General features: G+C 34.9%; 1 protein-coding gene across 2 annotated transcripts; it reads right to left on the bottom strand.

Moving 5' to 3' along the window:
- Nucleotides 1-234: 234 nt before the first annotated feature.
- Nucleotides 235-24385, bottom strand: LOC149547878 (mitochondrial carnitine/acylcarnitine carrier-like protein). 2 transcript variants are annotated; one of them, XM_089791928.1, is made up of 3 exons: nt 24299-24385; nt 1384-1871; nt 235-876 (listed from the first exon to the last, which is right to left on the bottom strand). In XM_089791928.1, the coding sequence occupies exons 2-3, from the start codon at nt 1844-1846 to the stop codon at nt 398-400; spliced, it is 942 nt and encodes a 313-aa protein (XP_089648054.1). In that variant the 5' UTR covers nt 1847-1871; nt 24299-24385; the 3' UTR covers nt 235-397. The 2 variants fall into 2 exon arrangements, with proteins under 2 accessions (XP_089648054.1, XP_089648053.1); XM_089791927.1 differs by having other exon boundaries at nt 1384-1886.
- Nucleotides 24386-25725: the final 1340 nt, after the last annotated feature.

A 25725-nucleotide genomic window follows, 5' to 3' on the forward strand; every position in this document is an offset into this window, starting at 1 on the left:
CAGTACAATTATATTGTTGGCAAATGAGATGTGGATGAAAATCGTGCAATTGTTGTATTTTCCTTTCAGTTGCATGTTAAAAATCACAAATCAATGAGCTATGAACTTGCTTGTAAATGATAAGATAACTGATGCAAAAACAGCACAATTGTGAAGTCTATATATAGGCTCTAATACTGAGGTAAACAGCTTTTAGGCCTTGAGAAAGACAGATGAAATTTCATTAAAAATGAATAAAGATCATGAAAATAAGCTGATTTCATTAAAAGAGATGATTAAAATTTGTGAAACTGTAGAATTGAAAGCAGCTTTTGAATGAAGAAAGCGCTCATTCCCCAAATCATTTTTTTTTTGTTGAAATTGTGCATTACACCAGAATTCTGGTTAAAAATTTCTATCATCCCAAACTTGACCTTGTAATCTCATAAGCAAGGAAACATGCAGCATTGGCAGGAACACTTCTAGCCATGGCAGGCCCAAAGCCTTTGTACAAACCTTTGATACCTTCAGAAGCAGCAATTTTCTTAAATGCATCAATTGAGCCAGAGTACTTTGGCTGGTGGTAATTATCAACCTGGATAGCACTCTTCACAACATCAGTTGGATATACAGCCAACCAGAAAGCAGCACCAGCAAGCCCACCTGACGTAAGGAGAGCACTTTGGCTCAATCCAGAAGTATCCCGTCCTCCAGCCAAATACTGCTTTATTCCCTCATAGACACCAAACATAACTGCATTTCCAGGCACTTCTCGTGCTAAAGTAGGAGTGAGACCCTTAAATAGTCCTAAAATCCCTCCCTCAGATTTTAAAACATGTTTGGCTACACTGATTGGTCCATTGTATTTGATGGAGGCTGCTACTGCTGTGGATGCACCTGTTTTATAGGAATTTGGAAGGGCTCAATATAAACATTATATGCTAATCTTTAAGGGAAAACAACTTTTTTACCAATAACATATTATTGGGTGCATCAGCAGAGCTCAAATGATGTACAAATGAATTGCACTGAACTGTTGAGGTTTAATCCATGATTCCATGCAATGTGAGGTTGATTTTAGTGGGTTTGAACTTTGAAATAAATCTCAAAATTTCTATGCACCATGCTGGATGCTTAACAATGTAGATTTATTTCCCATTGTATAAAGCAAACCTCAACAGTTCAGCTCAATGCTTGAAGCCTGCTGATGTACTCCATCATTTATTATCAAGAATGGTGAAGTTTACACCAATCACATCACACTACAACTACACCAGTCCCTGTGATGCATAATTATTGATTCTAGAAATGCAGCCAATTGAGCTACAGTTAAAATTGAAGCTGGCAATTTAGAAGAATACAAAGGAATTAATAAATGAACAAATTGGGAAAAAAATCCTTGACCTGTTGTTGTCCCAGCAGTGGCAACTGCAGTAGCTTCTCCAGTGGCAAGAGCACTTTGAGCTTGCAATCTACACTTCACTAGCTCAGTTGGGCATGCTAGCATTGACACAGCAACGCCTGCCCCTGCTCCACAAATTACCTGCTGTTCCACAGAAAGGGGAACCCCAGGTGCCGTTCTAACTAAGGCTTCCATCTGCCCTCTTGCAGTAAAAAGAACTGCATTCATTGCTGCCACTGTAGCTAATGGAGCTCCCATTCCTTTGTACAGGCCTCGAGGGCCCTCTGCTGTAATTGTCTGTCGGACAGCATCCATGGCCCCAGCATAGCGTGGAGGTTGGCCTGGAGGAGGTACTGGCTGACTCTGCAACTTTACCTTGATTGTGTCAAATGGATGCCCACATAACAATTGTGCTACTCCTCCAACAGTGCCAGAAAGCAGATCCTTGCTTGCATTGTTTGCCATTATGCCCTTCAAAACCAGTATCTATCTGCGCCAAAAAGCACTAGCAAAATAAAACAAGTTGAGGAAACAAAGAATGGAAGCCCATAATAAATAACAGAAATAGAATGCTATCTTCAGGACAACTACTGGAGAGTTTTCCTGTTCATGCTTCTTAGTCAATAATCATCAATAAAATTAAAATATTATAACTAGATGGAAATCATAATCAGCATAAATCTTCACAGAAGTCTTACAACTGTTTCCTTTTCAACTTAACATAAATATGTTGCGTCAGCAGTTTTACTTTTTCAGAACAAAGAAATTTCGCTTAGTAGTGAAGCTGCAGCTCTAGCCTAAAAGAGTGGTCAGGCATCAGGGCTCCAAGCCCGGATAGCGAATCTTTTGGCTAGGCATTGGGGTTCAAATAGAGTTACCAAGTTTGAATAAGAGATGCATAGAAAATGTGTGTACTATTAGGCGCGGGCAGCAGTATACTTTGGAGCATGCTGTGCAAGACTAATGGTAATTTATGTATCCAGTTCAGCTATAGGGCCCAAGCAAGACAGAGAACTGTGCCTGTGGTAGGGATTTTCCAGGCTCAGTCTGTGAAATCCCAGCAATATGTGGTTTATTTTTTATTAGTGGTATTTTCTATAGTGTTCTCTTGACAACTCAATAATCAATTGAATGCTAACCATAGCAAACCTAGCGTTTAAGAAAAGGTAACAATTCATTTACAAGCATTAGCTGTAGAAAAATTACATCATGTCAGGAGATAGGAACAATGTCAATAGATTTTACCAGAGGCTTTAGATGATTTCCTGTGACACCTTTGAATAGATTACAGTGAAGTGACATGAACAAGTATTATCGGTATCGGCTCATATCATTTATATGGACTGCTGAAAGTTCCATTTTTAAGGGAGCACTTCAATATGCTTTTTCAGAAACTTCAAAAAGAACAGACATCTATTGAATTTAATAATTTTATCAAAAACAGAATGAACCAAATTAGGGGCCAGGTGTAAAGTTAAGACTCATTTTCCTTTCACCAATTAAATCTAATCTCTTTCCAGTAAAGATTAGATCATGTGTCAGATACAAACCATGAAACTGCTCCCTCATGGTGACTGCAGGCTCCTTTCTAGAAGAACAAAAATCAGAACGATGTCCACACATTTTCTTTTTAGTAAGGGAAATTAACCTTTCTTTGACATGTCAGTATAGATTTTTGTGTTTTCTTGGCTAAGTGTGTGCATGATCTCCAATGATGCCACAAGATGAACTTGAGAATATAAAAACATCCTTCGCCACTTGCATCACAATAGCAGCACTTGTGTATGCTCTCTCTCGTCACTGCTTAGGGCAATCTTGGAGATCAAAGTTCAAGTGTCGCTTTTTATTTCTCTTCATTGATTGGATATCCTCAACCAAGGTGACCAGAACACTCATGTTTCAGCAGCGTATAAAATTTGGGAGAGAATCAAAAGACTCTCCCATTGAGGTACATTTGTCATTTTTATCTAGCTTGCAAAGAACTTTATACCTTGCAAAATGGAAGCAGAGAATGTGTTACTCTCTTGCACCAAACTATTGGGCATGTCCCTCATTTCACAAACTTGAGCCTTACATACCTTTAGGCATATTGGGGACTCCCCTTAGCAAACCTTGTATTAACCACTTTGGCTGTCCGCACTTGTAATACACCAATAAGTGGTAAGCCCCAAAAAGTTACTTACCACATGCATTTTCCTTTCCTCTCGGAGTATAGCAAGATCTTTAGGATCAAAAGTGGCCGGTGCCTCCTCATGGATCTTACTTTCAACATGGATTCTCAAGTGGGTACATAGTTACTTGAATAATCTAAGTGACTACTTTGTCTACCCCCTTAGCACAAATCCATGTTTAATATAAAGACAAAAAATCCAAAAAATAAAAGCCAAAAAAAAATCAACTCATCCAAAAAAATGTCTTTTCAAGTCAAAATCAAATCAAATGCTTTCTATTTCACCAATTGACACTGATATGGACATTGGAAAAGAAAATCCAATCTCACAATGTCCATTTAGGAAGAATCTCATGCAACTGGGCTACCTACTATGATGACAACAAAATCTTGCATAATTGGAGCAAATACACGTCCAAGAAAACTTTTCAATTCTGATTCAAGGAGCTATGTTTAATGGATTCTTCCTCCAAGACATCTCATAGAATCAAGAGACAAGTTTCTTGAAAATTTGAACCCTACTACATCATAGGTCAAAGTTTCCCTTCCCATTACACCCTCGTAGTGATCATGATAGGTCTCATAGCCATGCCCATGCCTATAATGACATCCTGAACACCAATAATCTCGTTGGAAGAGAAACCAATAATGAAGCCACAAACAACATAAACCATACCCTAGACAACGATTGTTGCAAAAGTTTGCTCACACCAAAACTATCAATCTAACCATACCAGTCTTCCCTTCCAAAATCTGACCACCTCATTCAACCAAGAATGGTGAGAAATGAAAGATGTCAATATGGACCTACAAGCCAAGTCATCTAGTCAACAAAAGGGATATAAATTTAAGGATTTGTGCCCTTGTCCTCTTGACTAGTCACTCACACAAAACCCTCTCTCTTCACTTTGAAGCCTAATGAAATAAATTCAAAAAAAGAGATTTGTGTAACTACCTCAAGGAATTCTATATGGTGTTCCAAGAAGTGGCCTATGATGAATTCTTAATCCAACTTTCCCTAGGGGCCTAGATAGGCCAAACCCTCGAGTGGTTCATTCACCTACAAAATGGTAACATTTTCCTATTTTCTAATATAGTGACAAAAATTGTAAAACACTTCTAAAACATTGAGCCCTAATCGACCATGATGAGCTTATGTAAAACCAAGCTAAAAATGGGGATAGCTTCTCCTAGTGCAATAATGGTGAAGCCTTCCAAGCATGTTCCCATCTCTTATACCAAGAAACATCTAGTCTACATCTTCATCACCAATCTCACCATTGAAATGGCTTCTCATTTACAAGGTCATTGTGTCAACTCCTTTGACAAAATAATTGAAAATGGGATACAATTCTAAAGAGCCTTAATCAAGAAGGGGCTCACACCTCCTTTGGTGAATTAATTGAAAAAGGGACACAAATCAAAAAGCCCTAATCAACAAGGACTTCTGAGAATTTTCATCAAAGATGAAAACCAATAAAAATCCTATGTTTGTCAATAAAAACAAGATCTAGTTAGTGATGGAGCAATAGATGCAATGGTCTAGGGTATGCAAAACCACCCAAGTGCTACTATATGTAGTGTTCCCTATCGGGATTTGACCAAGAATTCTTAAATGAGGTCTTGATTAATGCCTTGATTTAGAGCCTATAACAGAATTAGATATTAATAGATAAATAAACATATACTTAATAATGTTCCAAAGAGCATTGTAGTCATTATTATGTTAGAGAGAAAATATATATATTTCTACAATATAATTACAAGAATCCTAAACACCGCTATACTTAAAATAATGTAAAAGTAAGATTATCTTAAGATCTTCGCCAATAACCCATATGCATCATGAAGTGCTATGGGGGATCACACAAAGTGTCTCAAGCTTGAACATCAAGCCCAAGAGCGCAGAATGGCACTTGCCATTGAGCCTCTTGGTCCCTCTTGGGTCACTACATCTTGAATGAGCCAAGTTATGCTACTTGCATTCATTGCATGTACCAAATTCCCCTCCATAATGGAATGGTTTAATGATGGTAGGTCTTAAAGGAATCGTTATCGTCGTTATATGTGCCTACTACATTACTAATTAAGCATCTATTATAGGCAATGGAATATCTGCATTATTCAAATGAAGACACTTAACAAGTTAACTAGATTATCACATAATGCACCATGCTTTGTACCAAAATATCAAAATTATATATATATATGATTACTATTTGCAAATGTTGAGTTTGCAAATTGTCTTGAAAAGAAGTGCTGATCAATCTTTTACTTTTGTATGCTTCCCATCTTCATTGTGTATCCCTCCCTTGGCATTGAGAGGCGCATCCTATCTACTAGCCATACTCTCCTTTCAAATAGACATGACTTATCCTCAAAAACTGATTTTTGTTTGTCTCCAAGTGCTGCTCTCTTGCTTAATTGCTATCATGATACCATATTAATTATAAGTTTAAGACTTGATTTAAATCTCCGCCTTTATAAACTCAAGTGCTACCCTAACACAAAGGAATCAATTGCCACCTTCACAATAATCAATGCCTTTGTTAATCATAACCTTAAAACATATTTTCTGCCCCTTATTAACCTGAATTGATTCAAATCATATTTATACACACACTTTCTCTTTCTTACATGAAATTGGGTCCTTAATAAAGTCACCCATTTCTTTAATAGAATCTTATACTATTGTTTCTGTCTTGACCTTAATAATGAAGTCAGTATCTTGAATACTTGTTAATCACAAACCCTAGGTTTGCTTAATCTTTTCGGCATTCATTTTTGTGTTACAATTTTTTCGTAACTTTAGGCAAAGCATGACACTATTCATTAAGGGAAGCCCAATCAAGAAATTAAAAAGCACTAATACTCTCCCCTAGAGAGCCTATGGACAAAGTGTTATACAAAGTACTAAAGGAAGGCATTATTATCTTACCTATACTAAAGCATATGATGAAAGAAAACCTAAATTGGCTTGGTACCAAGAAATGATTGTTGTATCACAAAGTCAAAGGCCATGCCACCAACAAATGCATGAAGCCTGAAAATTGTATCAAAGATATAATCAAAAAAGGAGACATTGAAATGAAAGGGCAACCATCACATTTGCCAAACACTCGCTTGGGAATCTATCAAGAACTCTTTTGGAAGCACAATCAATACACTTGTCATCCAAGCACCCCAACACATAATATCCACTTATCATAGGACACCTCATGACTATGATTACATTGTTGGCAACATTGAGTAAGTTATTAGCCACATGCATACCATCAAAATCCAAACATTTAATCGTCATAACTATGCAACATGGTAGGGCTTATATTCAAGGGACTCCACAATGAGCAATACAACCTTATTAAACAGCACATGAGCACACATATCAATCTTGGACCTCTAAACATTAGGTACTCATAGGGAAGTATTAGACAAGGTCCTACCAGATTCAAGGGGCTTTCACAACATCAATCCCTCCCACTTCCAAGAGTTTACTGATCATCTTTTTATTGCCAGATCATTTCACCTTTAGGGAGTAAGAGAGTCACATTTGGATCCATTATATAATTGCCCTTCACATATAGAAGCTAGCATTTCAAAACATAAGGTCAGCAATAGGTTAAATCTTTGAACCCTCAAGCTGGTTCATCTTTTTCAATACCAAGGCTTATGGCAATGCAAAGAGAGAATTTGAAGGGACAATGACATTACTAATAAAAGTTGTGCTAGTCAAACAATGAACCCTATGACACATTGCTGATCTTGACCTCTCTTGGAACATTCTTCTAGGACACCCACAATTTCACATCATGCAAGCCATTGTTTCACCTTCCCCCAATGTCTCAAATTCTTTCATGAAGGCATCAAGGTTATCATTCCCACCAACACCCACCCCTTCCAATATTGCAAGATGAATGGATGAACAATATCAAAAACCCCATCATTGTTTAAGCACATTAATAGTTGCTTCTATCAAAAATAAACAATCCTCATCTCGCATTGATCCAAGTGACCTCTCATAACCATGCACTTGTCCACCCCATAAATCCAATTTCAAGAAGTCAACACAAGTTGTGGGGTATATCAGCAACAAGATTTTCGTGTAGGTAAACTCGCTTTATATTCATGTTCCTATGGATGGCTGAGCTGAAAGCAAGTTATAGAGAACAACAAAGTCCAGTATGGTTCAACAATTTTCATACAAGCCAATCTCCTCGCAAATGAATACATTGAGAGTTATGATAATTCTTGGCTTGGTCTCAAAAAAGGATTTCCATCCTACTACAAAAACAATGAATGCCCCATAGCCTTGAAAATCTTTGGGATTCCAAGACCATATTCGCTAAGGAAATCACAAGAAAGGTTTCAAAATGTTGGATACTTTATAGAACAAAGAATTATCTCAGTCATAAACATCCAAAAGATACGAAAATTTTCAAGAAGGCTACTAAGAAAAATACATCATCCACCCCCTTGGGGAAGAACAAGGAGAGACATCTATAAATGTAGAGCTCAATTTCACGATGGGTCAACTTTGCTAGTAGAGGATGTTCAACTTGGGAAAAAATGATAATGCAAAATCACTCAAATCACAACTGACATGGATCTTGAGAAGACCTATACAATCAAGTCAAGGCTAGATCTTTCAATTGACATGCATCACCTTATGCAACCAGATTGAAAACATGTGAAAACAAAAGCTATACAATATGCACCCCTAGAAGCTCCCATCATTGTCAAGAAAGATTTACATTAACTCCTAGACATAGGCTTCAATCAGCTTTCGGGTACTCTAAATAGGCTCCAATGTTAAAGTTGTTACAAAAATGCCTCCACCCTGGAATCCTCAACAATTTCATAGTGTAGAGGTAAAATTACAAGCCATCAAAAGATTCAATGCTCGTGTCATACACAAATGTCAACCATGTATCTTGAAAACCACTGCAATCAAACATGTCAATAGGATTTTAATCAAAATGAAGTAACATCTAGCAAATCAACCAATTCTTACAGCATCTAAACAATATGTTGTCATTGTTGTACATTTCAACTACACAACACACTTTGGGTGCCCTACTTGCATAGCATGACGACCATGGTTGAGAGAATTGCATGCTAAGAAGAACATTAGTTGGATATGAAGCTAATTATATGCTCATGGAAATAGCTTGTCCAAATATGATATTTGATTCTCTAAAGCTACAATATTGCATGCTCTTACACAAAGTAAAACTCATAGCCAAGATCAACCTACTCAGGTGCCTTCTCTCAAAAACTACTTAAACAAGGTTAATAGCTAAATGGGACATGCTCCTTAGTGAATTTAATATTTAGTATATGGATGCAAAAGCAATTAAGGAATAGTTAATCACAAATCAATTAGCAAAAAAGTTGTTGGGAGATATTCAAGCTCTCCTTATGGATTTTCCCAATGAATCTTATCCTCAATCTCCTAGGATCACAACAATAGAATAGCTACTTCAATAGTTCCTTCACTAATCAAGATTTGGGAACCATAATCCTATCTATCAAACCATAGGGCACATCCCTAAGTCCTTCAAAGTTTCCTTTGATAATGGAGAGTATGAGGCATTGATTTAGTACTCAACAAGCAATACAATGAAACATCCAACAATTATTAATCTTTAGCGACTCCCAACTAGTTATGCAGTAAGTCAATGATGGATATCACACTAAGGACAACAAACCTATCCCATACAAACATTTGATAGATAGCTTTAGCAGATATTTCAATCACATATCTTTTGAGCAAATACCACGAGTAAATAACACAATTGCAAACGCCAAAGCTACGATAGGGTCTCTTCTCGATATGTCAAAGGACACATCAAAAAGCCAAATTTAAATGGATCACTTATTTAACCTTGCATATGATGTCCCAAATCTACAATGATATATGACACTATCAATTCTAATAATCCTATGTACCATGACATCCATGCCTACCTCACACATCAAGCCCTTCCACTTGACCTCACATCTAACCACAGAAAATCCTTCATCTAAAATGTCTCTCATTTCACCATCCTTCACAACACTCTATCATAGGGGCTATGACAATACCTTGGTGTGAGGCTTTGACACAAATGAGGCAAACCTAATTGTTAAAAGCGTTCATGACAATATACATAGAACCCTACTAATAGTTTTGTCCAAGCCAAAAAGATCCTTTGCATAAAATATTATTTTCCTTATAGTATAATGCTTGTCAATACATAGAAATTCATAACTTGTCAAGAGCATGGAGATTTTTGTCACTCCATATCAAGCCTTGCCGCCTACCAGTACTCATGGCCCTTCTCCACTTAAGGCCTTGACTTCATCAATAAAAATAGATATCAATCCTACTTCCTTTGACAAACACAAGCAAATCATCACAACCAGCAAATACTTCACAAAATACTAAAATAGGTAGAAAAAATTCCAATCACTTGTATGACCAGAAAATGTAATTCCATGTTTACCCTTAACATCATTTGCTAATATGGCATTCCCAATTACATAATCATTAACAACAAAAATATGTTTCAAAAATTTTGAAGTTCAAACTCTACAAATTCTCACATCAACCACAAGTAATCCACTACATACCCAAAAGATAACAACCAAACCAAGGCATCTAATAAAACCCTTATAAAAATCCTTTAACTAATCATCAATAACATTGATCTCAAATAGCACCTCCAAATCCATCGTCTAGTGAGCCTACTACATCAGCACTCACAGTCCAACCAAAGCCATGCCTTATTCCCTAATTTTCATTGTTAAAGCAATTTTACAAATTGAGATCAAGCCACCTTTATTGTGGATATCTTTGAAAAATCTAATTGATGTATAAGAATACCAAGTTGCACAATTTAGAGTTCCTAAATGAACATGGGCTCAGTGCACTCAACCATCTTAAAGAGCAATGAAATCGCCTTTGCCAAAGCTGAAATCAATGTATCAAAGCTAGAGGATTCCAAGTTGGTGATCTTGTCCAATAAAAATTCATAAAATAAGTCACTTATCAAAGAGAAAAGAAACCCATGTTTCAATCTGATTGGTTTGATCCCTATTTGATCATGGCAAATAATGGATGAAGAGCATACAGGTTGACAACACGAGAGAGTTGGGAACTAGAAGAAACTCTCAACACTGTGCTTCTTGAGCACTTCTGCACTTGACCACAAATCAAAAAAATGAAGTAATAAATAATAAACTGAAGAGAAAAACTGCCCTCTTGTGAAAACCATTTCCATGGCCCCTTAAGCAAGCACCGTGATGAAAACTTGCTTGCAAGCATCATGTGTGTGAAATTGTTATAACAAAATTAATGGAATAAATTAATCTTGCATTAACAATAAACAAACTCTTAAATGGAGCTTACAGACGCTAATTATAGTGTAGTCTAAAAATAGACTTAACTGAGAAAAATTAAAAAGAAAACTTGAATGACAATTAACTACTGTTCTAGAAGAACAAGCTGAATATAGCAAGAACCTAAGATACTAAAAATAAATCTAATAGTGTAAATAAGAAAACTACTTATTATATGTAATCATTATCTAGACCTAGAGGCATCATTTGTCCTACTCCATCCATTTCATCCACACATTATCACCTTCCCTTTTCTATAGAAACTATGGACTAGGGCCATCAATTGACCTTTTCTCTGAGAAGAACTCTTGGAACATTTTCTCTAGCACATTTAGTAGCATGACTTACTACTCTTCTATTTAGTGACTCCTAATCAAATTTAGCTTCATGCAAGCACATCACAAACCTAGACCAATGCCCCTAAAGCAATCCTCTAACCTATTCTTGGAAGAATGCTTGGTTTAGACAAATTCATTGTCATCTAGCTATCATGGACAAGCAACATGACTCAAAAGGCACATCCTCACTGGTGTCCTTTTTAGGTCCTCTCCTATTTTACCTTGCTCATATCTTTGTATCCTCTATTTTGTACCTTTTGTTTTGTTTTTGTTAATTACGCTCTTTTGTTGATTATTCATTTCTTTTATATCTTTATGTCTTTTATTGTTTCAACTCACCTAAATACTCCATTGAGGCCATCATAGCCCATTATATTATGTTATGTCTCTTGAACATTTGCATCGAGTAATCTCTTTTCTTGAGTTTCTTATTATTGATCAATTTGTGTCATGGTTTATTCATTATCTTTCATTTGTTATTCTTGATTATGAATTAGTCTTATTGTGCGTAAGAAAAATGTGTAGCCTTGATCTTTATTTACTACAAGCATTCTATCTTATTTTGTGCAAAGAAATTGCTTGATGCATTTGAAATCTCCACGATGATCCTCAAATGTACTTGCAATCACCAACTTTTATTCCTATCATAAGTCATATCACATTGAATATCCATTTAAGCATTGTAGTATCAAACACTAAACACCAATCTTCTACCTATGCTAAAATCCATATCCCAACATCTAGGGCATAATTCATCTCCATCATTGTGCCCCCTCCCTTCCCATCATTTTCCAACTTTTGCCCCTTCCTCACTTGTTATTCTTGATTATGAATTAGTCTTATTGTGCGTAAGAAAAATGTGTAGCCTTGATCTTTATTTACTACAAGCATTCTATCTTATTTTGTGCAAAGAAATTGCTTGATGCATTTGAAATCTCCACGATGATCCTCAAATGTACCTGCAATCACCAACTTTTATTCCTATCATAAGTCATATCACATCGAATATCCATTTAAGCATTGTAGTATCAAACACTAAACATCAATCTTCTACCTATGCTAAAATCCATATCCCAACATCTAGGGCATAATTCATCTCCATCATTGTGCCCCCTCCCTTCCCATCATTTTCCAACTTTTGCCCCTTCCTCACTTAGTTTTTGTCCTATTTTTTGAGAGTGAATCTATTCTATCGTTGCCCACCTTCCATTGAGTATGCATCCCCTATCCCATATCCATTTTCCATCCTTGTCTTCCTTTATTATTTCTATCCCATATCAACGAGGGCATCTTGCATCTCCCTTATCCATGTACCAGTTTCATTTTCCTCCAATAAATTGGGGCACCTTTCCTCCTCTCATCATTTCATCAAACATCTATATGTTATTCTTCTTTGAAACAGTGCCATTTCAAATACGGAGAAAAGGCAGACAACCTAAAATTCAACAGCAAGTATCGATTAGTCCACAATTCTTCTAGTTCTGATTAGTTAATTAGGTTATTCCTTCCACGCCAACAAATTAAATAAATTACTTATTTAATCTAATCATAACATTAGTTAATTCAGATTATGAAATAGTTTATTTAATCAATATGATAATGTTCATTCTCTTTATCAATTTATAATATAAAAATATTTAATCTCCCCCATCAAATAAAAAAAACACATCACCATTTCCTCTGATTTAAAATTCCCTCAATCCAAATGCAAATTAATTTTGCAACTTGGCCATCCATTTAGCAAACATAACCCTAGCCATCTACTTCCAACCAGCAGTTCTTAAATTACAATGCTATCTTCCACTAAATCAAATTCCAAAATGAAAATAATTTTTAATCTTAGCCATTAATTAACTAAACTAATTCTAGCCATCCATCTCTCACTACATTCAATTCAAACTATAATCAGATTCCAATCCTCGTCGTCAGTTGATCAATGCAATCTTGGCCCTCTATTCACCTACCACTATCATTTATTACCATTTCCCTATGAATTTCACATTAAAAAATCCTCTCATTAAATCTAACCCTCCATTTCTCTCCTCCATCTTTAGAAATCCATTCCTTCCCGAAGCATTTTGATAGGAGAAAATTTGCAAGTATATGTTGCTATATAGGGGGGCTTATAAAGAAACTCAACATACCACTACTGCATCAATATATCACTTTGGATCACCGAAAAGTTATGGAAGATATAGTGTTTTTCTGAGTTTGCATTGTTTTATTTACCTTTCATTAATGCTCCAATATAAGATAGAAGTACATTATTAGTATGTAATTACATTCTTAGTTAAGATTTTCTCTTCTACACTTTGCTAGAACCTCATAGGTTATATGAAACTTTCAGCTCCGGCAAAATGTTGGGGATCTAGTAGCAGTCTGTGGTAGCAATTTATAATCTGTAAAAGAATCTGCTATGGATGTCACAAATGCAAAATATGGTAACTACAATTCAAACTAGTTGTAGCTTATTGGTGTGTGATCATTGTATTAGGCTTGGTTGGGTGCAATGCCAAACTCACTAATCTCTACCACCACTTACAAGTACAAAGCATGGTTCCAAAATAGGTTTTGGTTGCCCTGGAAGATCTACATTCAGAATGAGAAAATATAAAATAAATAAGGCATGACAATTGTTGGACTTGTTGCCTTCACAAAATGTGTCTTGAATTTTATGTGTTGTAACCAACAGAATTACAAATGGGATTTTGATAATCTTGGCATTTTTTATCAAATGCAGTTGGCAAGGATTCTCCACCAGCCTCCAATCTTGGGCCAAATGTGAAGATTTCGGACAAGAATTAGAGACACATCAAAGAAGTTGACTGTAGAATCCTTTATTTAGGCTATTGATTAAAGTGGGACAGATGTGTTCGTCCCCGTTTTCTCTCTGTTAACCTCAAATCTTGAAGTAAACATAAGTCTTCCCTTTGCTCTATTTTGAGGCAATAAGAGGTTTAGAACTTTTGAGGCATACACTTAGGTACATGACTTTACCATGTTTGTACTTCTTAAACATAATTACATTTACATCCATCTGTATAGAGGATGTCATTTCAAAGAAGGTTATGTGATCGTTGTGATTCATACCTTCAATCTGCCAGTGATTAGACTTCATGGTATACACCAAGGATGCATGGGGACAGGGGTACTTGGGTACTTTGGGTACAGGTACGGATATGGCCATTTTTCAAAATAGGGGACTGGTGTGCTTGGCTACACCAATTTTTTTAGTATAATATAATATTTTATAGAAAATCTGAAAATGAGTCATGACAATGAGTTTTTCAAAACAAGAACAGTGATAAGGTTTGCAGATGTAACGTATTGTTTTCAGTTACAGATTTGCAATATGTTTGCAAAAATAATATATGCTAAATGTTTGATGCATAACAGAGAAGGCAAACTTTAAACATGAACAAGAAAATCATAAATCATATAACAATGACATATTGCACATTGATAAACTTCTGTCGAACAGTGATAAAGTTTACTGTTGATCAGTATTGTATCAAAGTTTCAAATTAGATATTGAAAAGCTTGATAAACAGGTTCATATGCAAATGGAAAACTGAAACAAAAATCAGAAATCTTACTCTAAGGTCCTTAGCTATGATGCTCTCCACAGACTACCCATTGAGTATTCGTTATTTAGGTATGTGTACCAATACCCGGTACATGTCCCAGGGGTATGGGTATGAGTACCCATGCAACTATGGTATACACTACCCAATGGATATGCACTGGATTGGCATTCTATTTCACTGGCTGATCTCCATGTATCATTAATCAATATTGGCATTTTATCGGCACTTAAGCTGATCGGGTGTGTTTAGGCAAGTGTCATCATATATTTGATGTTGGCATTCTATTTCACTGGTTGATCTCCATGTATCATTAATCAATCTTGGCATTTTATTGGCACTTAAGCTGATTGGGTGTGTTTAGGCAAGTGTCATCATATATTTGGTGTTGGCATTCTATTTTACTGGCCGATCTCCATGTATCATTAATCAATCTTGGCATTTTATCGGCACTTAAGCTAATCAGGTGTGTTTAGGCAAGTGTCATCATATATTTGGTGTCATTCAGATGGTCCACTTTAAGTTAATTGTCTTTGTACGTAACTGCATAACTATATTTATTAGTTCCTGCCAAAGGCAGGATGTTATTGCTTTCATCCAATTCAATTGACCAATCAACTCATAGGATGTAAAAGATTAAAAGAAACTTCAAATGTTTACATCTTTTTCTAATTTTCTATTATTTTATAAATCACATTTTTCATTCACTCTATTGGACCATACTATTTTTGGTAGGGAGAAAATTCAATTTTCTTCAACAAAAATACAAATATTTTCTAACAACTCTATCATGCATTAATGAATGTATTAATTACAGCTTTATCTTTTCCACATTTGTGACAAGTTGTTAGATTTTCCAAAAAGTAATATTTTTATCTTCCACCTCACACCACTTTGGACAAAAATGAATATTTAATCAATATTAATTATCACAATTTATTTTTCTTACCAAGTTCAAATATAGAGTTAAATGTTTTATATTTATTAAATTAAATATATTTATTAGTTTTACGTTGATGTTTATTTTTGCCAATTGTAAAATGCTATTTCTTTAACTTTAAACTATGTTTTACTAGCTACTATTTTACGATCTTGCTCTATTTTTTTTTATTACCATTTTACAAATTGTAAAATTAATACTACCCCTCAAACTTACTAGATATTTTGGTAGTTTGAATTAAGTAATCAACAATTTATTTTTTTAAATTAAATATTTCAACTTATAATTGAATTGGTAGAAATGAGTAGTTCATTCATATAATATAATTTTTATTGCTATTTATATATTTCTTAAAATAATATAATTATTAATATTTTTAAAATTCCCTTCAATCATTCTACCTTTACTTGTCCTTATAATAACATATCATTCTCTCTTTAGTTGTTTCTTTCTGTCCTTCCTTTCTATCTATAAATCTCTATTTTCCTTCTTTTCCAATTATTGGCAGGAACTATGATGCATTGCGTCTCTTGTTTATTTCATTTTGGAACCAATAATTTATAAAATTAAGCCACAATATTTTTTTAAGGTGAAAGACATGCAATAAATTGAATTCCTTTTAAAGTTAATTTTGAATGTGTGGTACAATATTTTATTTAAGACTAGAAGGCATGCAAAATTTGTCATTTGTAACTCGTGCTTGGAGAAATTGTGGAGAAAAGTCATGCAATATTCTCTACCATATAATATAAAGCACAAGTGATGAGTACTTGGGTGTTTGAGTGTTTTAGGTTCTTAAAATTAGTTCTAGAGCAAAATAACAAATAGATTACTAGTCTACATCATTAATTTTACAGACAACAGAGATCGCTGCAAGAGACACTCAGGTTTGGAAGTTTGTGTCCAAACATTAATGAACTCTCCTCATCTTTATTTTTTTAAATCTTTTTAATTCTCACATTGAAGTTGATGGAATGCAATTTCTGGCAAGATGGAATCCAATGTTCCTCATGAAAGGATGTACTATTTTCTTTTCAGGAAAATCCAACTTAGTTTACTGTATGAAATTTAACCATATGCTATAGATCATATTGTGTTTATATGATGTATTTTCTCTCTTTCACAGTCTCTGATGTTAAGGTTTGAGAGATGGATCTTTGCATATTATTAAATATGACGATAATGTTGTGTTTATGAAAGATTTGTGGCCTATTTGCAAATCATCCACCCATCTCCATTTTAAGGAAAATGAGCTTGTGATGTGCTTTGCTTTTTCTCTTTTCCAAGTTACCCAAATGCATACTAAACCCATAGTTCAAAAACTCTACGAATACTCGGTAATTTGTCAAGTACTCTTATTTTTTTACAACACGAGTTTTTTCAAGTTTAACTTGCAACCCTTTACAGACATTGAAAAAAGGTATGCAAAAACATTGATTCAAGTAAACACTTGATACAACATATTTTTCACACTTTTTTTTGGCTATAGAACAATGCATTTTCTCTTTGCACATCCCCATCATCAAGATCCAAATCTGTGAGCCCTTTGTTGTGGTTGTCTCATCTTTAGCCAAATAAAATCATCTCTTTCTTCATAATAAATCGGTGTTGAAGTGGATTTGGGTAATGATTGAAAGTTCTTTAGCTCTCTAAGATAGAATACAAAGTAAATGTTTGGTTTATTTTTAGTACCAAGTGTCCAAATTGCTTCCTAGCTTTTAATATCTCTCCGTGTGTACGATGCTACAATACAGATGAGCAGACTATTAAACTCATGTCAAGTCCAAGGTTTTAGAGATGCTAGCAGCAGAGAGCTCTGGAAGCTACAGCACATCCCTTCAAACTACTAAATACTCCAAAATTCTTCCAAGATCATTAGGCATTAGTCATTCCTAAATCAATGAGCTAAGTATCTATTCCATGTAGACTCCAGTGATCTCTCATGGTTATTAAATTTCCTGTTGCCATCTTCTACCAAGGCTGACTCTAATCTCTACAAAAAGTAAGTGCAACCAGATGGGAATATTGTGTTCTATATTGACATCAGATAAGTAAACTGAAGAATGGTTTCTTCATTCATGTGCAGCATTAGAAGATTGCGTAGAGAAAAAGAGGAAGACAAGTGAAACGCAGCTCCGATAAAGCAATGATATCTCCCTCCTCAACGAGATTCAGTAATTCAAAAATGATTTGAAAAGCTCAGTCACAGGGAACAAAATCCAAAAACTGTTTGAGGAGATCCGAGTAATGATTGGGAAGTGAATGACAAAAAATGACTAATGTAAAAGACAGCGATTTTAGTTTTCTGGAAGTTTGGATAAATGCCCACCCAAGAATATGAGTATCTAATCCAAATTTTCGCTAGATTGATCTAAAAAATCCATTATAAACAATTGATGGAAGTGGGGGTAAAATAAGGATCTGTTTAGCCTGAGGAAGTAGGTTAGTTTTTAGTTTCATTTTCAACATTGTATTTCCAAAAGTTTTAGAGTAAATTAGATTCCAGGAAGCATTTTACTTTTAGAATTGTTAGAGCAGATTTGATTCATGCAAGTGCGAGATAGATTAGTAATTTAATTTCAAATCCTACAAGTATTGAGATAGTTTAATCATTTCAATTTCTGGAGATAGTTTAATCGTTTCAATTTCTGCAAGTGTGCTGTAGACAAGCTTTGATTTCCGCATGCGTGTAGCAGAAGACACTGTCATGCAAATTATCCTCTTCTCTCTTTCATATCGCCATGGACACCACCCTGGACTGATAATTAAATGATAAGGATTACAACAACTCTCAATGGTTATGATTTTTCAAAATCTGTCAAACCTTATGCTTTAAGTTGCTGAGTTTTTCTGAGTTTTTGTCTAGTCAAAAATCTTGGACATGTCGAGTACTCTCCAAGTGCGAGTCTATGAATTATGATTAAATCCAACTAGATTTTCCCTTTTTTCTGCATTTCTTTTTTGTTATCTTTTTGACTTTTTAGTTAAAATACCAAAGAGGCAATTAAAAATCCCCCCACTCTCAAATGCACAAGTCACTTTGTTGCATTGTTCCACAAGGAGCCATTCCCCCCAAACATCCTCGCATATTTAAGGCGAGCATGTCCCCAAGACACAAGCATGAGGTAAAAATATCTCCCCACCATCCGCCCACTATCACTTATAGGGTCGATGTCCCCAAGATTTCCATCAGACCAGGGAACATTACCCAATACAGGGACAATGTGGGGGCTCCTGGCCATCCTCAGGTCAGCTATGTGACACCTATGCATCCCTCATCTGTCCCACAGATGGTTTGAAGACCCTAGTGCCAACAAGCCAATAAATCATTTTTTTTAACAATTAGATTAAAAACAATCATTTTTTTGTTGCTTTTTCTTCTACAACTAAGCAGATACCTTTATCACTTAAACTTGGTTCTTGACCTCTCTGTAATTTTGAATTGTCCCATTCTCAGTCTCTCTGCCATTGTAATTAGCTTTGGCTTTCTCAATAATCAGCCTTATCAGAGAGAATGTTTGTTTTTGGCAATGAGCCCAATTAAATCTTGAGGACTTCTATGACACTTTCAGAAGTGAAGTCCAGCATCTGGTGTACTCCCCAAGATTGTTGGAGAGATTGTCTATTTCTAGTAAACCATCATATGAACCCCAATTTTCACTATTAATTGTCAGAATCATTTCAGCATAATCCGATTCAAATGTTTTCCAACAGTTTGTGCAATATGAGTAAATCATTGAGTTTTAATTGAATTACTTCATACGGCTACTTAACTACATCAAATTTCAAAAGCAGCTTAGCACAAAAGCTCGTTGGAAAGGGAATTAAAACAGTTCTAAACTTTGGATGCTTACAAAAGGGACCTTGCATATCAAATATGATTATTATTTTAGAAATAGGAACTTTTGAAGCAAAAGGAAGTTATCTTATTAAAAGCTAATTATAAAATATGTCTTTTAGAAAGTTTGACCAGAAAAGTATAAAATAGAGGTTTGGAGAGCTCATTTGCATTAGGTGGATTCTTTCATTCTCTCTTGTGAAACTTTTGTGGTTCAGTTGGATTGAACTTGGTTCATCTCAACCTTCTTGACGACATAAAGCCTCTCAAAGAAGACTAATCACAATCCTGAAAGATCCTCCCTAGTTAATATGGTATGATTCTTTTAGACTTACAAGTTGTGCAAAAAGGAAATTTAGCAAGTTCGATTGAAGATTGGATATGCAGTTTTGGTGGTTCTCCACAGGCAAGAAAAAATTGTCAGAGTTTCCTAAGCTGATAATTATCATTCCCTGCAACAGGAGACAAAGTGTGATCAGATTTAAGGTGTGGAACCGATCAATTTTCAGGGTCAACTTCCTTTGAAACTGGCATGACTCTTTAGGGCAGGATGAATGTCATATGGATGGAAAAATCCCTTCAGGGGAGGTGTTATGACCATATTTATGGTCACCTTAGCAATATAACTGCCGGGCAATAATTATAGTATTGCAATAGTTTATATTTTTTCAAAATTAAATATTAATAATCAACTTAATTAAATTATGTTCAGCATCTCAACGAACCTGAATTTACTTGGTGCACAATTATAAGATAAGAGCACCCATGTAACTTCTAAGCTGCCTCTAAATGGTGTCAATGGATGTTGCTATTTCAATTGCACTTTCTAATATATATATATATATATATATATATTTTTTTTTTATTTTTTATTTTTTGTCTGATTAATTTTAGAAGTATTATTTTATATTCACACTACTGTTCCCAAATTTTGATAGATGATGCTCTTGTCCCCAAAATCCCCCATTCCAAAACTCCATTGAATATTGTATTCCTGCAAGTGATTTGTCAATGTCCATGGCGCAATTTGCATTTATGTTGCAAAGAATTGAGATAACAGCTTCAAAATGTTGGCACTTCTTAGATGGAAAAATTTGGAACAAAATTATAATGAACCAGCAGCCACTCTAAGTTAACCTACATTGAATCAGTTTTGTTTACTTAAAACCAAAGGACATTTTGTACTGGATTAGAAATTATGTTTAGATATGTGCACATAGTTAAATAAACAGATCAACTTCCTAAAATAGAGGGGTGGTCAGCTCATAGTTAGGAGTTCCTATAATTCATAACAGCTAGCACCTAGTTAGTATGAGGATGATTGATCAGTCACACATATAATGAGAATGATTACTCAGTCAGGGAATATTATTGCCAGTAGATTTCCTTTTCTATCTCCTACTCTTCCCAATTATAAGAAATCGTATAATTGTTTCTAAAGGATCTTTCAGGATGAAGAAGATTTCCCACTGAATTATAAGTGAGGAGTTGGTAGCTTCTCCATATGAAGGTGGCTCAAAAAGAAGCTTGCGTTGTTTCCTGTGTTGTTGATGCTAAAATGAATCCAGCTTCTGCTGTTTTTTGAAATACTGTTATAAGATATAAATGTTTACATATTTATAATTCAGATACATATTTTGGTCCATTTTTGTGTGCTAGCTGTAGTTAACGTTTTCAAGTTCAGGTTCAAGTTGACTTCCAATCAAACAGAAATCGGTCAAGGTCAGCCTACACTGGTTTAGATTCATTTACCTAAATTCCAAGACAGTTTGTACTGAATTTAAACTTCAGTTAGGATCTGTGCACAGAGTTAAACAAATTGAATTCCTAAAACAAAGGGACAGTTGGCACATATTTAGGAGTTTCTAATAATAAAGGACACTTAGCCCCTAGCACTGTGTTAGCGGTATCGTTCACATTTGTTGCATAGCATTGACTAAATATATTGAGGATGATTGATCAGTCAGTCTCAGATTAAAAGCAATTGCACAGTTAGGGAAGATTACTTCCAACAAACTTTTTTTTTTTAATTTCCTGCCCTTTCACATTATAAGAAGCTGTCTAATCATTCTAAGATCTTTAGGAATCAAAAATGTTTCCCCTTCAATCAAACAGGAAGCATCAGAGGGATCAGATTCCAGTGGGGTATCTGATGGAGAAGAGAGTGATTCTTAGTCCAAACTAGAAAAATGTTATTGAGGGAGCACTGTATAGATGTATTTATGCTGATCACGTTCCCAGGCAAGATTAATGATCATTCTTTGTGCTTCCTTGCATACAGCACCCACGCAGACCTCGTGCTCACCTTTTTCACTGTCAAACATCTTCAGAACAGCAGCACCACTTTTTCTATGCCATTGCTGACTGTGCTTTTACCTCAATAGCACTTATGATACTGCTGCATTTTGCCATATCATACTTTCCTTCTTGAAAGGCACTTCTCTTTACACTAACCTCAGGCAGACCAGGAAAGAACTTCAGGTAAAGAAAAGCATCCAGGATCCCACAACCTTGCTCTGACACCATATTAAATTGATAACACAAGTCATGACCATTGCATTGTAGAGTGGTTAATTATACAAGTCCAAAGAATGACAATACAATGCTAAACATGAGGAACAACTTCATAACACCAAAAAACAACCTACGTTCAAGGATGTGCTAATGATAGCAAAATCAAAACTATGCCTAACAAAGTCAACATGTATTTATTTTATTCTGCTAAAAACATTTTATTAAACTAAGAATTGTGGAGGAGGAGATGATAGTTTTTATACACATGGGTGGCTCACCAAAGCGCTTAGGTTGGTTGCTCTATAAATTAATTTGATTTTGTTGTATATTCAAGTACTCTCATGGAGATAAAATTTAAATATTGACTTGCAGATTTATTCTCCATTCCTTTGTTTCTGTCTGTAGTTGTCTAGTGGATGTAATTAACATTTTCAAGTTCAGGTTCAATGTTACAACAGGATTATAGAGATACACCAATAGTCAAAAACAAATCTTATTTAATGGTGCAATTGGAACATAAATTGTTTACTCTAAAAAATGACCGCGTATAGAGGTTTATGATTAACATGTCTTATTGTCATATTTGGCAGCAAACAGAAGGTAAACAAACTGCTTGACAAAATCTAGGGAAGTCTAACCTGATCAGTTCACGTTAGTTGCAGCGATTCCGAGCAATCGCCAAAGGAACCAGCGCCTAAAATTTCAAACCGGGTATATAAAAAATAAAATCTCGAATCAGAATTTTAAAGGTTGTGCAGTTGTAACAGCTCTAATCCTCTGCACAGCAGCGGTTTTGCTGAAAATGCACTGAAGCCTTATGCTGAATATGCACATAACAGCTATACAGCTTAATTTTGTTAATGACTGATTGTAAACTCAAACTGGTTGCTAAGAAGAACGTAAACGGTAATTGACGAGGGCAAAAGACGGTTTTGAGGAGCTTTGCAAATTCCTGGGATTTATCTCAGACCGTCTTGTGCTCATTGCTCTATTTAGTTATTTAGTGAAGGGTTCTAACCAATCGGCAACCAAATCTTCATTTATGAAGCCAACAAGAGATATTTAATATTGAAAGAGAAGAGGACGAAAAGACGAATTTCAATAATCTGTGAAATCTGAAGCTGAAAAAGCTGCACAACATTTAAATTATTCTTGAAAACAAAAGAAAATAGAGATTTTAAATATGTCTCCGAGATCAAGATTTAAAATAGATTATGGGATGATGAGAATAAAAATCATAATTAAAAAAGTGAGATACTGCTGGAAAAAAATAGTACAGTTAAGCGTTAATTTGAAACTCTGTTGTTTTACTTCTTCTGAAAATTCATTATGTTGCTGTGGGTGTTCAATCAGAAATTTACAGATTTCTTCAACATCTTCTTCTTCCAATGTAATTGACAAAGGCGTTTCTTTTCAACGTTTACTTCGCCGAGTATGGTAGACGTAGACATAGCCCCTTCGAGCCGTCCAAACCACTAGTTTAGATTTGAGCCATATATTTAGTGAAGCTTGTACTTTGCTGTCCAAAGCATTGGTGTCCCTACCCCCAAACCTCTTAGGTGCGTCTCTACCTCCTGTACCACGTTTAGACTCAAAAACCCCCAAAAATAGCCTTTCGAATGACCAATTTTTCGGATCTAATAGAAAATTCAAGTGTTGACAGGGCTTTGATTCCCAAAATAGGCCATTGTGTAGCAAAACACTCGAAAGGATAGCGGCGACTACTCAGTAATAAAAGATATTCGACTGTCTCTGTACATTTCCCATATCCAGCAAACAGAATGTATCAAGTAATGCGCAATTGTAGGACATGGTGTTCGCTGTTCAGACCTGAAGTAGACGGCCCATTTTATCCCCTAACTCGGATAATGATCCCCAGACACCAGAAAAGCTAGACAAAAGAAGAAATTAAATTGAGACTTTATCCGATTTGATACGAAGTTTAAAAAAACCGCAAATATTCTATACTTTGTATGAAGCTTCAAGTGTTGTTTAATTTGATTTCCCATTTTCAGATTTTTGCAGCCATGCATTGCTATACTGATTTCGTTAAGCTTCAAGTTATTTCAAAACTCAAAATTTGCTATTTGATTCTATTGAAGAATCTACAGGTTCTAATCAAAATGAGGAAAGTTCGAAATGAGGAAGCCTACCAGTGAAGGGCTCCAATCACCTCAATATAAATTTCTCATTACGCCAACCAGAGATGGTGAAGCAGGCTAATAACCAGCAGCAAAAGCAGTTCACAGAAGAATTTCAAAAGCGCATTATATGCAATTCCCTCAATGGCCACACTTATTGGAGAGAACATCCACCGTTGGATTGGAATCTAGAATATAGGGCGCACAGTATTCTGGTTCAGCAAATCACGTCCCACCTACTTTCTGGTTCACCCGTTTTGTAGGTCCCACCACGTTGGCTTAGCCAAGATGAAAAGTTCCAGGCCTGGAATTTGACGGTCACCCCTGCCTGTCATATGAATTTTTAATATGGCTAGAATAAAATTATGCCACGTTCTATGAACAAAAATGATTGTCAATTATTTAGTTTTAAAATAATATAACTAATCGTTTAAAATATCAGTATTTTATAAATTAGAACATAATAAATATTAATTAGTGAAATATACAAAAGGCCTCAATAACTTATAATTATAAATTGCTAATATGCACAAAAATCTCAAATAAATGAATCAAGTTTCTAAGTTCTTTAAGATAGTTTTAAATTAATATTATTATGATAAATAATATGAAAACACATACCTAATATTGTAAATTACTAAAACTAAGTTTTTAAAACTGTTTATATTCTATTAAACCAAGATTCCAAATTAATATATACAATCATCAAAATAGAAACATATCTAAAGTGAAACAAAAAAATAGAAACATATATAATATAAAATAATTTATATTTATCATACATGTATATTTAAAGATTGTAAAATCACGTTCATCTATATAAAAATACTAAGTTTCTTATAATAAATATTGGTGGTTTAGTAATAAATGTAGTTGTTATATTGACAGTTATCTAAAAATGTAGCCTATCACTTGATACGGTCTTACAATTTTTTGACCTATCATATACGGTTCAAATGTGGAAAAACGACCAATACAGCCATCAAATTCCAGGCTGATGAAACAATTGAGGAAAAAGAGCACCTGTGGAGATCTTTTAAAATGTGAAAAGCTAATGCAATATAAAAACAAACTATTTTAATGCGATCAGATTTCTACAATCCATGATAGTTATTTACTAAGTTTTTGGATTAGATTGTGTAAAGATTTTTTCATCAATGTTTTGAATCACACTACGTGATCCATCATAGAGAGCAAGAGGTGTAAAACAATGTAAGTTGTGGAAATATGATCAACTTACATTGTTTTACACCTCTTGCTCTGTCATCCTGATGATGGATCACGTAGTGTGATTCAAAACGTTGATGAAAAAATCTTTACGCAATCTAATCGAGAAACTTGGTAAATAACAAACTATTTTCCCAAGTTTAATAAATTTGGAAGAAGAATAAATTATTTTGTTTTAAGATAATGATATAAATATTTGAAAGGTCAATATT

The sequence above is a fragment of the Cupressus sempervirens genome, chromosome 7, assembly GCF_028749045.1.
Source record: "Cupressus sempervirens isolate cs-2001-9-10 chromosome 7, ASM2874904v1, whole genome shotgun sequence".
NCBI lineage: Eukaryota > Viridiplantae > Streptophyta > Pinopsida > Cupressales > Cupressaceae > Cupressus > Cupressus sempervirens.

Bases quoted from the DNA above. Each gene is read 5' to 3' on its own strand.
- LOC149547878 (XM_089791928.1), bottom strand. From the start codon at position 1,846: ATGGCAAACAATGCAAGCAAGGATCTGCTTTCTGGCACTGTTGGAGGA. The intron at 877-1,383 runs GTCAAGGATTTT...CCTATAAAACAG, and splicing joins CACTGCTGGGACAACAACAG to GTGCATCCACAGCAGTAGCA.